This window comes from Athene cunicularia, assembly GCF_003259725.1.
Source record: "Athene cunicularia isolate RWA chromosome 9 unlocalized genomic scaffold, athCun1 chr9_part2, whole genome shotgun sequence".
Taxonomy (NCBI): domain Eukaryota; kingdom Metazoa; phylum Chordata; class Aves; order Strigiformes; family Strigidae; genus Athene; species Athene cunicularia.
Window position 1 is genome coordinate 3,285,463 of NW_020799111.1, and position 12,661 is coordinate 3,298,123.

General features: G+C 44.6%; 1 protein-coding gene across 2 annotated transcripts; it reads left to right on the forward strand.

Annotated features, from left to right (window-relative positions):
- Window positions 1-1,449: 1,449 nt before the first annotated feature.
- LOC113483758 (venom prothrombin activator notecarin-D2-like) lies at window positions 1,450-11,805 on the forward strand. Of its 2 annotated transcripts, XM_026855582.1 has the most exons (9): window positions 1,450-1,988; window positions 2,116-2,235; window positions 3,913-4,073; window positions 4,868-4,892; window positions 5,025-5,138; window positions 6,331-6,465; window positions 7,167-7,846; window positions 9,741-9,858; window positions 10,744-11,805. In XM_026855582.1, the coding sequence occupies exons 2-9, from the start codon at window positions 2,145-2,147 to the stop codon at window positions 11,319-11,321; spliced, it is 1,902 nt and encodes a 633-aa protein (XP_026711383.1). In that variant the 5' UTR covers window positions 1,450-1,988; window positions 2,116-2,144; the 3' UTR covers window positions 11,322-11,805. The 2 variants fall into 2 exon arrangements, with proteins under 2 accessions (XP_026711383.1, XP_026711384.1); XM_026855583.1 differs by having other exon boundaries at window positions 1,450-2,235; window positions 4,868-4,896.
- Window positions 11,806-12,661: the final 856 nt, after the last annotated feature.

A 12,661-nucleotide genomic window follows, 5' to 3' on the forward strand; every position in this document is an offset into this window, starting at 1 on the left:
CACACACACCCCCAAGACTTCATTAAAAGTCAAGGGGAATCCTGGTGTTATTTAAAAAAAAAAAAAATGGAGTTTAATTCCAACATTTTGCATGCTCTATTTATCCTAAAGTCTGTAAATCTCTTCTAATTAGCAAGCTAAGCAAACACTTGTTCATTCCTATTCTAGTGAATGCAATCAGCTGCAGGCTGCATTAGCGTTACTAATACTTGCTGTTAAGTATTTGTGTGTGTCTGCATCTGTATCTGTCTGTCTGTGTGCATATCAGTAAATAAAGATGAATGGCACTAGTAAGTTTGTAGAAAGTAGCAGTAGTCAAAATTAAGTTTAATATCACAATTTATACATGTTTTTAATATTAGCATTTAGGTCTGCTAAATATAATTAATTTTGTAGGGGAAAAAAAATGAAACTACCTCTGCTGTGGTGATATATGTTTCCATCACCTCAATCAGGATTTGGACCCATAATTGGGTCAGTGAAGAACTTCAGTCTGCTCTTGTGATGAGATTGTTAAACCAAAAAAACCCCTCAGGTACAACAGTTATATTGGGATTATATTAGGATCTGTAAGAAATTTAGTATGGTGACAGCAAAGAGGTTTAATACTTCTTAAACTTGTGGGCTTAGTCTTGACGTATAAGCTGTTTACATGCTTATTAAGCAAGTGCTGAATTTGATTCATGCATTAAAGAAGTAACATTCAGGTGAAGGGTTTTATGTTGGAGGTGAGCTGAAACTGGAGAGTAGAGTCAGCAATCTCTTGTCGCTGTATCTCTTTTTCTCCTCTCCCCTTTTTTATTTGGGACTGGATTTAAGGATCAACAAACATTAAAGAACAGTGCTTGAACAGCAGCCTTCCAGCCAGGGCCTGCACGAAGAATTTGTGCTGCTGAGAAGGCTGACATGGCTACTCATTGAGTTACAAGGAGAAACATTATTGTGTTCAAAGCCAATAAAACATGGGTCTAATTCAAGGCAGAAATCATAATGTCAGTGAATAGCTGTGACTATTACAGGGCAATATTTGCCTTCCTGCAGGTGACTGCTATGAATCCTCCTACACACTGAGAGCTCTGCGCATTTCAACAGATGTTTACTGAGAGCTTGTGTATTTTCCAGATCAATTGGTCTTACCTACTAAAAGATGGAGGGTCAGAAATCTCTTTAAAATTCCAGATTTTCTTGAAGAAATCTGACGCAAAGAAGTGGCTTTAATTGTTGGAAGGTATTTTTAAGGACTTTTTTTTTTTTTTCTTAATCCACACGTGTATGTGTGTGGAAACACACACACAATTTTCTTCTGATTTTGGGTTTCAGATGTGTTTCACAGAATCCAGAAGGTTGTCTCTCCTCTGTCAATATTTGTGACTGGTTAATGATTAACCTTTTGACCTCATGGCTGTTCCTGGTGTACATCCAAATCTCTCTCCTGTCTTCCCCTAAAAAAAATTAAAAAGTGAATATAATTGCATGGTTCTGTGTAAAGTGAATGCATTCTGGATCCTCTGATTTTGGAAAAAGCGAAGAGGTATGTGTTGTCAAATCCTAGTAAATTATTTAGCCTGGGAAGGTAATATGAAGAAATACAAACTTCTGTCTTGTAACCTTTATTGCCAGGTATGTGGTGGATGGTTTCCTTGTTGGGCTTTGTGCATACGGTCTTACTTGACAAGATTACCCAGCAGCTGCCGTCCTTAGAACCTGCTGGCTGAAGTGTTCAGCCCAGCCCTCAGCCTGGGATCCTCCGTGGTTTAAACAAGGCTGTCGCTGGAACTGGCTTCTGCTCGGTTTGGGCCAGATCCACGCCTCCCGTGCTCACCGTAGCCTTTTTTTATTACACCTGTGGGCTTTGGATCAGACCCTGCACCACATCCTGGCTAGGTCAATCTCTGCATGTTGCCTTGTGAACTGTTGGGATTCCTGTTACAGTGTGCAGCATCGGCGTGGCTTGGAGAAACAGCGGACATCAGGTCAAAATGAACTGGGTAGAATTTGCTTTCTTTGTCCCTTCTCTTGTCCTCTTCCTGCTACTTCTTCATCTTTTTTTGTGGGCTAATTCACACTTGTTGTTTTATGTGACAATATACCAATTTAATTCTTTTCCCTCTGAAGGAAAACAGTAGGAAGTCAGAGTATTCTGAATGCTCACTCAAATGGAGAGCAGTTCCTCACTTGTGATGTTTCTCCTACTGATGTGCTCCATCAACAGCAGCTGCCCATTTTCATATTCAGGTAGGTACTTCTGAATTACATTTTTAAGGTAATTGTTTTATTGTGGCAATATTGCCATTCAAACTGAAACTATTTCCTTTTCTGAATACAAAGTCCTGTGGGTTGAAGAAGGACTTCCTGAAATGTGTAAGAAAAAAAAAAAGAATATTCATATATATGTTTCCAAGAGGAATCAGCTTTTCTTAACTTCCTACTTAGACCACTATCCTGTTGAAGAGTATTCTTGTGACATTGAACCCAAAATCTGGCAAATTTTCCAATTTGGGAAGTGAAAATTAGGCACTTTCAACATGTGTTCTTGGAACATGGTTTAGAAATGGCTTCAGAGAGCTTTAGAACAAGCGTGAGAATGTACAGGATCTCATGAACGTCCTTTCAGAGCAGGAAGAGCAGAAGTGGTATCTGCAACCAGAAGGCTTTACAACAGGCACATCCTCTACCTGGGATGCCTGCTTACAAGAGGTAAATCCTTTAAAGATGACCCCAGAACTCAAGGGGTGGTGAAGGGCAGTTTCACTGATGTAAGTGAAAGATACTTTCCCTATTACCCGGCAGTAGGATCTGTCTAAAGCTTTTCCCAGCTAAGAGTTTTTGTGGGCTGTTTCTAATTGCCTAGAAATTAAGTAATTTAATATTATTCTAGAATTTCAGTCATTGTTATAGATAGCAATCCAGCAACTGCAAAGAAATGTGTGTCTTTATGGTCTATCTCCAAAACTAGGTTCTTTGTCGGAGGGTTTTGACTTGTCCAGAACACTAAACCATGACTAGGAAAACAGAGTGCTGTTAAATGAACTGCTGTAGGAATTTTAGTAGGCTTTGTCAGCATTACAAAGTGAGCTTTCTTCTTACAACACTTCTCAGCAGCAGTTCTTCAATCTGTCAGATGGGGTTTGGATACAGGGCCATGCTTCTGGAGGTTTATCAAAAAGGCAAAAATCTCCATCTTCTCTACGTAGTGATGGCTCGTGGTACCAGTACATCCACGAGGGCTGAGTGAGGCCTCATTTTCCTTCAGAGCATGCAGGCTGGAAAATCCTGGGAACGCTGTGCTCCAGCTGGAGGTGCCATAGCAAAGCCTTGCTATGGAGCAGCAGGGGTATGTGGGGAGGACCTTACTGCCATAGTCCCTCTTCTGGCCACTCCTCCATTAGTTTATTGACAGTATTAGCTCTTAAGATATTGCAGGATGATGGCAAATAGCTTAGCGAAGCAGCAGTGTCTGACCTTTTGTGGCTACAGTAGCTTCCTGGAAAGCACTGGGTCTCCATTGCGAGTATCTAACAAAGCTGACGCCAACTACAAACCAAACGTCTCCGTTCAGCTTAATTTCCACATGCACACACAGCCAGGTAACTAATAATGTTGTGAATCAGGAAGGTTAGGCAGGAAAATACAGCCAGCCTCCAAAGAAGTTGCAATACTTAAGTCTTGTGGAATAAAAAATTGTTTCTGCACTAATCTCAGTAGTGGGTCTTCCGATCCCCTAAAAGAAAGCTTAAACTACTAGTGCCTTTTGTTGGAACACAGACTAATTTTGTTTTCCTTTAGGCTATTTATGTAGATTCCTGCTCCCCTTCTTTATATTGCTTACTCAACTGAAAGCACGCATGATGGTGATTGCAGTGGTGCCGGTTTGTTGTCTTCCATTATCAACTGTTCAATTTTGTTTTCTAGTGTTTATGAGAAAAGACAAAGCACACGAGGTCCTGAAAGTCCATAAACGTGCTAACTATTTTCTAGAAGAGATTCGCCCAGGGAACTTGGAGAGAGAATGCAATGAGGAAAAGTGTTCATTTGAGGAGGCTAAGGAGATCTTCCATTCGCAGGAGAAAACGGTGAGAAATGTTGGGAAAAACAGAGGAAGGTTAACAGTAAGGAATGGTTTGCCAGGCACCCGCATGGCTCTGGCAGGTGTGTGCCTGTGGATTGGCAGCTCAGTAGCGGGGAGGGGTCACTCAAGGCACCCCTGAGATCTCACTTTCTAAGCGAGTGCTCAGTTTGTTGTGTAAGCATTAAACACGATTCCTTAAAAGCATCCAAAACCAATTTCTGTGAGAGCCTCAATCCAGCAACATGCTTCTGACATTCTCAGAGGCTACTTGCTTGATCAGACCCCTTCAAATCCCGAGGAGAGCCTTGTTCCCAGGCCCCAATTTCTGTTGGGACCTGCAGGTATAAACAGAGTTGCCCGATTTCTGTTGTGTCTGTGCTTAGCTGATGCCTTCCTTAGCAGGTGGTGCAGCGAGTGCAGCAGAAATGGCTCTTCCCAGTGAAGCAGCTGGTGCCGAGGGCCTCGCATGGCCACGCTGTGGGGAGGAGCAAGGTGTCAATTCTTGCTCCCAGCCTGGGGCCACAGACCTTTCACTGGCTGGAGCATTTACGGATCTCAGCTTTCAGTTTAAGCTTCATCCCAGTACAATTCATTTTATGCGCTCTGTGGCTGGTCCACGATGCAAACCGAAAGTGAGCTGTATGGTGGTGATCAGGAGATCTGCTTTGAAAATGTATTTCACAGTTCTAATCAAAGTGTTAATTTACATGAATCCTAAAAAAATGTTTTTTTAAATGATACCTTCAGTAACCAGTATGACCACTTACTGTTTTCTTCATTTGTGATTTCTTCTTGCAGATGGAGTTTTGGTTCAATTACAAAAGTAGGTAAAAAATGGAATTTTTTAAAAATCAATTTCTTGTGTCCCTTCTGGGTACAAAGAATTATGTGGCAGTTTAAAGCCAGGCTTCTCTTAATTTCTGGAATGACACTATGCCTTGTTTCTTCTTCTTAGATTTAAATCCATGTAGTACAAATCCCTGTAACAATGGCGGAGTCTGCAAAATAAGACACTACAATTACTTTTGCATCTGCCCCCCAAAATTTGGAGGAGACAACTGTGAAAAAGGTGAGACAGGAACAGATACACTGACATCCATTGGGAAGGAAGGATCAAAGCTGGAGTTTGCTCCTTGGATACTTGAGCTGAACCTTTGCACAGGCTCCTCACTGAGGTTATCAGTGGTGACTTTATCTGGCTGGTAGACAGACTGTTTGTGGAAGATTCGTACATTCGTTAGAACAGTGTTTTCTTATATGACACGTTGGAAGGGAATGACATTGTGACAGCAGCTGTAGCTACTTCTAGCCCTGCTGTGTGGAAGAGGGTGGCACCTCCTCCTCCCATGGAGCAGTTCCGGGCTTTTTCACTCCTCTGTGCAAGCCCCGAGGAAGGCACGTGGCCACCTCCCCTCTTTCCCCAGGAAAAGGCAGGGATTTGCCTCTTTTTATCACTGCTCTGGTACCTCCTGCCACAGATGCCTGCACTGGAGATCATTCATGGTGACACCCTATTCTCTTTTTAATTTTAGTGAGTAAAAGCATCAAACAAATTAGCCAAAGCTCAATGTAAACCAAGGAAATTTTGTATTTATGTTGTAATATACGAATGATGAAAAAATGAAGTAGAAAAGCTGCCTCTTACCAGATTTTTAGTCCTCTGAAATCCTGTATCTGGTTTGCAAAAGACTGATGCATGAAATTACAGCAAAAGCCAAACTGACACGCAAACTATGAATCATAAGTATTTTTTTTCACTCCCAAGTGCTTTTGTTGACCTTTTTACAGTGAAGTAATTAAACATGATTTTTTTTTTTAAAAAATAACAACATATAAAAACCTCAGTTGATTTCTCGCAGACTTGGCCCCCGCCAGCATGTCTAGTACTTTAAATCTGTCATGATATAAAAGATGTGCAGATGGATCAAAAATGGATGTATTTAGGAGTGTTTGCCCTTCCAGGTGTTTTCTTGCCCCTGCTCTACAGGCAGAAAGGCCTGGAGCCCAGCTGTGGCCTCCCAACAAGGCTGGCAAGTAAGAAAATGGTAGAAACAGGAGAATAAGGCAGTGTGTTTGGTTTGCTACGAATCAGACTGGGTTTCTGGAACTGTGAGAGGTACTTCCTTCTGTTTCCCTGTGAGATTTTAGCTGATTTTTTTCCCTACTTTCTTTGACATAATAATTGTGCTAGAGGCTGTTGCCCTGCTCAGGGGTCCACATGCAGCAATAAGCAAGTGAATGCCTGTGTGTTTCCATCGCAGAGAAGCTTGAATGCTGGTATAAGAACGGTGGGTGCTGGCACTACTGCAGGGACAGCAGCAGCACCTTTCACGTGGTGTGTTCCTGCGCAAAGGATTACACTCTGCACCAGGACGGGAAGAGATGTGTGCCCGCAGGTAAAACGTGGGCTGCTCCGAGTTACATCAGGTGAAGAGCGGATTTGCAGGCACCGTCCTTTCCTCTTCACTAGCTGCAGAAGAGCTACACACGCTGTAGCTAACTGCAGCTTGTGCTTAGTGCATGGAAAAGACCTGTCTTGTTTATAATGTTGTGTTTATTTATTTTAAATGTTCTCAGTCAGTGTCCAATCCAGTGTCCCGTGAGCATGTGCTGGGTGAAGGAGCAGCCGTACAGTCTGGGGCGGGGCTGCTCCTTCTAACAGCAGCACAGACTTAGATCAACTTAACTGAGTTCTGAAGCTGGAACTGCAGTGTTGGGAGGCGATGGGACAGGACAGGGAGCTTTAAACCTTGTGTTAAGGTGTCCTGACACATGGAGAACGCTGGGTTTGGATTCTGCCCTGAAGAGAGCCCCCAGCAGGCTACTCCTGGAGTCGCCCGCCGTGGCTGACGCCTGTGGGTGGGAAGAGGCACAGCCATGTAACTACCATGTAACTTGGTAACTACCCACACACACCTTGGTCTGATGATGGTGGGGCTGGGTGGTGAAAGTGGAGTTTGACATCGAGTTGTTGCAGGGCTCTTACAGGGGGGTTGAAGCCCATTCTTGGACAGGAAAAGCTCTGCTTTTGTGTTGGAATTTGACATGACACCATGCACCCTGAACTCAAATCCTTATCTCTCTTTCCTCCTTCCAGCACCGTTTCCATGTGGCCTGACTAAAGCCAGGCAGGCTCTGGAGCAGAAAACGCTCCCGAGGGGACAGCATGAGCACAGGGATGACTTGGCCAGGCGAAATGAGAGCACGGAGAGACCAGTGAGGCAAATGGAGCTGGAACTAAGTGCTACTGGGGGAAATGAGACCTTAAAGGGTGCCTTTGGGCAGAGCCCACACAGGGAGGCTGGCGCTGGGCGAGTGGATGTGGCGGGTGGTGCCTCCAGCTGGGACAGGACACTGGCGGCCTCTCTGCCCCAGGAGCTGCTGGGGGATGGTGCTGCTGGGCAGGAGGCAGGTGGTGGCCCCCAGCACAAGGCAGGGCAGGGGACCACTGGGCCAGGCCAGCCCGGGAGCCACCCAGCTCCATGGAGCGAGCCGAGGCAGAGCCCTGTGTGGCAGCACGAGAGCACGGCGCCTGCTGCCAGGGAGGAGGACACGGTGGAAAATGCTGCTGGGCAGAACCAAAGCGAGGAGAACACTGGGCAGAACCAACCAGGTGCCAGTCAGACCCTGCACGATGGGCGTAATGGCAGCAGCGCCTGGGGAAATGCTTCAGACACGCCTCAGCAGGTCCCACTAAAGGTCAGCTCCACTTTAGAGCACAGTGACTCCAGGATCACTGGAGGAACTCTCTGTCACCGTGGACATTGCCCCTGGCAGGTAATATACTCTTCTAGTCTGGCCATAAATACCAAACCTGTTTGCTTGCTTTAGCATCACTGGTTCTGTCTGGAGCAGAGTTCATCAAGCCATTATAAAAGGTTGTTTCAGGTTTAGAGCAATCCAGCCACAGGAATTCCACAAACTTCTACAGGTCTTTTTGATGTGGTGTATCTTAGTTGCCTTATTTATCATTCTTCCCCCTATCCTAGATTACGTGCACTTCTGTGATCTCAGTGCAATGCTTCCTCTCTTAACTACATCAATCAGATCTTCCCCTGCTCTGTGATTCAGGTTCTTTGTTCCTAAATGTTCTTGGTGAAAAGTTGTGCTTCTGACTCCTGTTGGAAGAACAGCTGGTGGTATTTTTCACAAAAATTTTTCTATGACCAGGTGAGATTCTTCATTAGAAAGCTGAGCATCTCCTACTTGTTACAGCAGAGAAGATAAAACTGAGAGGGATTAAATGTGAAGGCAACTGGCATGTGGCAAGTAGGGGAATCTCCCTGAAGTGTTTCTTTTATTTCCACTATCTTGTTTTTTAAATCTTGGTTTGGGGATTTTCTTGTGTGTGTCAATGTCCTCATATGTTACTAATTTTCACTTATTTATATTGTCTCCATTTCATCAGTGTACTGTTATTGTCAGTCTATTTTATTGCTGTCACACAAAAAGATTTTCCCCTTCCACACATCAGGAGGTATTTTACAGGTGGAAAAGCAGGCTGAACCTGGACCCTGCAGACACTGCACACTTTTGCAAGCTGAAATGTCACTATCAGTACCTTGTCTGGTCTTCTGCCACCTCACACACTTATAGGAGGAACACCAGCTGCTTTCCTTCTGATAAGCAAGACCTGGTTTTGGGTTGCAAGAAGGAAACGTAGTCCGAATGCTGCCTGTTACACTTTCTTCTTGAAATACCATCCCCAGAGTTTTAAATTTTCATTCCATTAGGCAATTTATAATTGAATCTCATATTTTATGGGTTTTTTTTTTTTTAAGGGTTTTGCAAACCCTTTCATTCTAGTTCTTCATAACTTAAGACAGAATTTTTATGTCATTTTTCTTTGCTACTTTTCTATGTTCTAGCACTGCTGAACTGAACACTAAAAGCATCAGTAGTACATAGAATGAAGTCAAAAGGTCTTATGTAAAACATGATGTTACTCCAGGAACTAGACCAGAGTAAGGGGCCAGACTGTGTTGCAGCTTTTTCCACTATTTGATTATTAACTTCACTGAAACTGCAGCGTACCAAAATTTCAGCTTTTCTTTCATTTTAACACATAAAATAACAGGTTTGAGGAGAAGTTTAATTGAAGACATGCCAAGGCATTAATGAAGCTTGTAATTCTGAAAAGACAAACATCTAACGCCAAGCAGTGTGCTTTTACTTCACTTACTCTCTAGATCATTCCAAATCTTATTACCAATAAAAGGATAAACAAGTTTCTGAATCTCCACTCTTGCACTTTCACTTGACAACTGGGAAAGTGAAAAACTTCTCTATCCCTTGGTCATGTAGACAAACACTACACTCTTCTTTTTTACCCTGAGTACCAACGTGTAACACACCTTGTGTTACTGTTCACCCCCACCCCCAGAAAATTTCAAGCCACATGAGAAAAATCACCATCATGCTTTGGTTTCCTTAGGAGAATGCCAGTCACTGTAACCCTAATCCCACTTGATTTTGCCAAGTTCGGCTCCCTTATCACAGATGTGCAGTCATTTTATTACTATTAACGTTGTCATCTTGGCTTGGTGTGCTGTAGTTATTGCCAGAAGTGTTATTTTCAGGATACAGAGCCTGCAACCCACCCGAGAGAGGGGCAGTGGCACAGGAACCGAACACAGCCCTGGCGCCACCTTTGTCCTCCTCTTTCATGCAGGTTTTGATCCGGAACAGTAATGATGTTGGCTTTTGTGGAGGGAGTTTAATCAGCAGTCGCTGGGTGGTCACCGCTGCCCACTGCCTCGACCTCGTCCGGCCACACCACGTGACCGTCGGTGAGTATGTCTGGGTGAGCAGGGGTCAGCGCTCCTGACACACGTGTTGTGCTGGACGTGAATGCAGGGCAGTACATGGCTGAGGAACAGACACACGCATCCAGCCTCCCTCAGTTACAGAATGCTCCATTTTCTTGGCAAGTGCCAGGGTGCTCCAACTGGTCCCTTCTGTTTTCATGGCAAACCTGGGAATGCAAGGCCCAGGTTTATCTCCTCCTGTCACACCTTCTGGCAAACTCCTTGTGTGCAGAGACTGAGCACAGCTTGGGGTACACCTCAGAAGGATTCCTGTAGGTGATGGTCTGCTCTCAAGTCGGTTTTGTTTTTTAATGGACCCCAAGATTAGTCTCTTGCTGTGGTGCCTACAATCTCTCCCTTGTAACATGCTACAGCACTCGTTACAACAGCAGGAGCTGGAACCCGGTGCAGCAGGAATGCCGCAATAAACAGTCTTATGCTTGGAACCCCTAGAAGAGAGACATGCAAGAGGAGCAAACATAACACAGCACTGCATAACTGACAGGAAACGACGCCTCATCCAGGGCTGCATCTTAATGCTCATGTCATGTTCTTGAGGGGGTGGGAAGATAAAGGCCCATTTAAAATACAGTGCTTGCTAAGAAGCAGTGGCAGTGCTTACAGTAAAAATCCCTAGCCCAGAAGCCATAACCTCTGCAAGTATCCATTCAGCCAGCCAACAACTTTCATTTGCTGTTAAAGGGCAAACAGGTAAAGCTGCAGCATAAGGAAGGACTGTTGCAGAGTATGATGTTTTGGCCCATGCCCCCCTGGGCTGAAGGTCAGAGCATTAATTCCCTATCATTCCTGTTCCTCCAGCCTCCTGCCTGCCAGTTTGCTTAACGTTTTAACTTGTTGTGACTACAGGAGACTTTGACAAATACCAGAGAGAATTCAAAGAACAGAAGATCGGTGTGGAACGAACCTGGACACATCCCCATTATGACTCAAATATCTACAACAGTGACATCGCCCTGCTGTACCTGAGCAGCGCTGTTGTTTTTAACGAGTACGCCGCTCCCGTCTGCCTGCCCAGCCCCAGCCTGGCAGCCCTGCTCTCTGCCGAGGGGCGGGCGGGCATGGTGAGCGGCTGGGGAGCCACGCACCCCCGGGGCTCCACACTGCGCTTCCTCATGAAAGTCCAGGTGCCCATCGTGAGCGCGGAGACCTGCCAGCGCTCCACAGCCAGGCTCCTCACCGACAACATGTTCTGTGCGGGCTACGGCACCGAGGCTGCCGACGCCTGCAAAGGGGACAGCGGGGGCCCCTTCACAGTGTCCTACCACAACACTTGGTTTCTCCTGGGGATTGTGAGCTGGGGCGAGGGCTGCGCTGAGAAAGGGAAATACGGCGTATATACGAGAGTAGCCAACTACATCCCCTGGATTAAAGAAATCGTTGAAAACGTAACAGATTCAGAAGAGTTCTCCATTAGCTTCTCTTAACTTCCTTAAAGGCAGGGACAATTCTATTATTAGTGTTTCAGTCTAAGACACTGCAGTTCCTGTCCTTAATGATGTAAAATCAATCTTCAAAGAAATTCTAAGTATCCGTTTACCATAAATAGTAAAATTGTTCATGCAAGTATTACCAAGTAAAAGAATTGTGAATAATAAAGAACTACTCTGCAAATAACAAAGGAGACAACTCCAACTTTTCTTAATGTAAATTGTCAGAAAGGGTTTTTGGTGTGGAGGAAGAATCAGCTTTCCATTTCTCAAGCCTACATGCATATCATCAGAACAGGCATTAATCTGCAGTGTGAATGATCTTAGTGGTGTCTGGCCTCTAGTTGAGACATGGTGCTGAACACAGCAGTATGGACTGGTGAAGTTTTGTCACCAAGTACAACTGTTGCCTCAATTACCATTCTGTTCACTAAAATGCAAATGTTTTCTCATACAAAACCACCATCTGTATGGAATCGTGTATTACGAACGGCCCTGGATACACTGCCTGAGAGGGAATCCACATGGCTGCAGCTGGAGGAACACAGGGATTATACAGCAGAACTCCGAGAAATGCATTATTTACTGGGGGACTCTGAGGAAACGCTGTCTCCTGTGCCTCAGCAGGCAGCCCTGCTGGCAGCACAGCACAGCTCAGCTCCAGCAGCCAGCCAGGAAAGGCAGAGATGTGGGCAAGAGGCCCCCCCATATGCCTGGGCAGAGTTCCACTCACCTGCAACTACAAAACACGGAATAGCACAAGTATCAAACGGAACTATTTCTCACGCTTCTTATTCCAAGAAAAAAAAGCCCTTCTCTTTATTTTGAAGACACCCCCACCTCCTCATGAAAACCCATGTGTGAATACAGGTGGTGGGGAAAAAAAAAAGTGTACAACCACAGCAAGAAACAACTTCCCTGCTGCCCTAAAACAAAAGGAAGCTTGATCATGTGCACTGAGCCCTCCCTCCAAGAGGCCAATTTCCCCACACAGCCTAAGATGCTTCACATACTTAAAAAGTGCTTGATGCCAAATACCCTTGCCCACAGGTATTTTAATATCCCCTCTTTGAGTTGTAGAATCACCTTTCTCTGATTCTTTCTGTTGCAATTAACAGGTGGTCTTTGTGACCCACATCAAAAGATGTTTTGATTTTGTGGTCTTTCTTAGAATTCACAAAGTTTAAAAAAAAAACCCAGCACTCACACTGATGAGTGGTTCTCATTCTCAGCTTTGTTCAGAGCCTTAGAAAAGTCCGTTATTACTGTTTGACAAGAAATAAAACCTTTCTGTTTGCTTCAGCAAACATGTGACACAGCTATTATGACTAATTTTG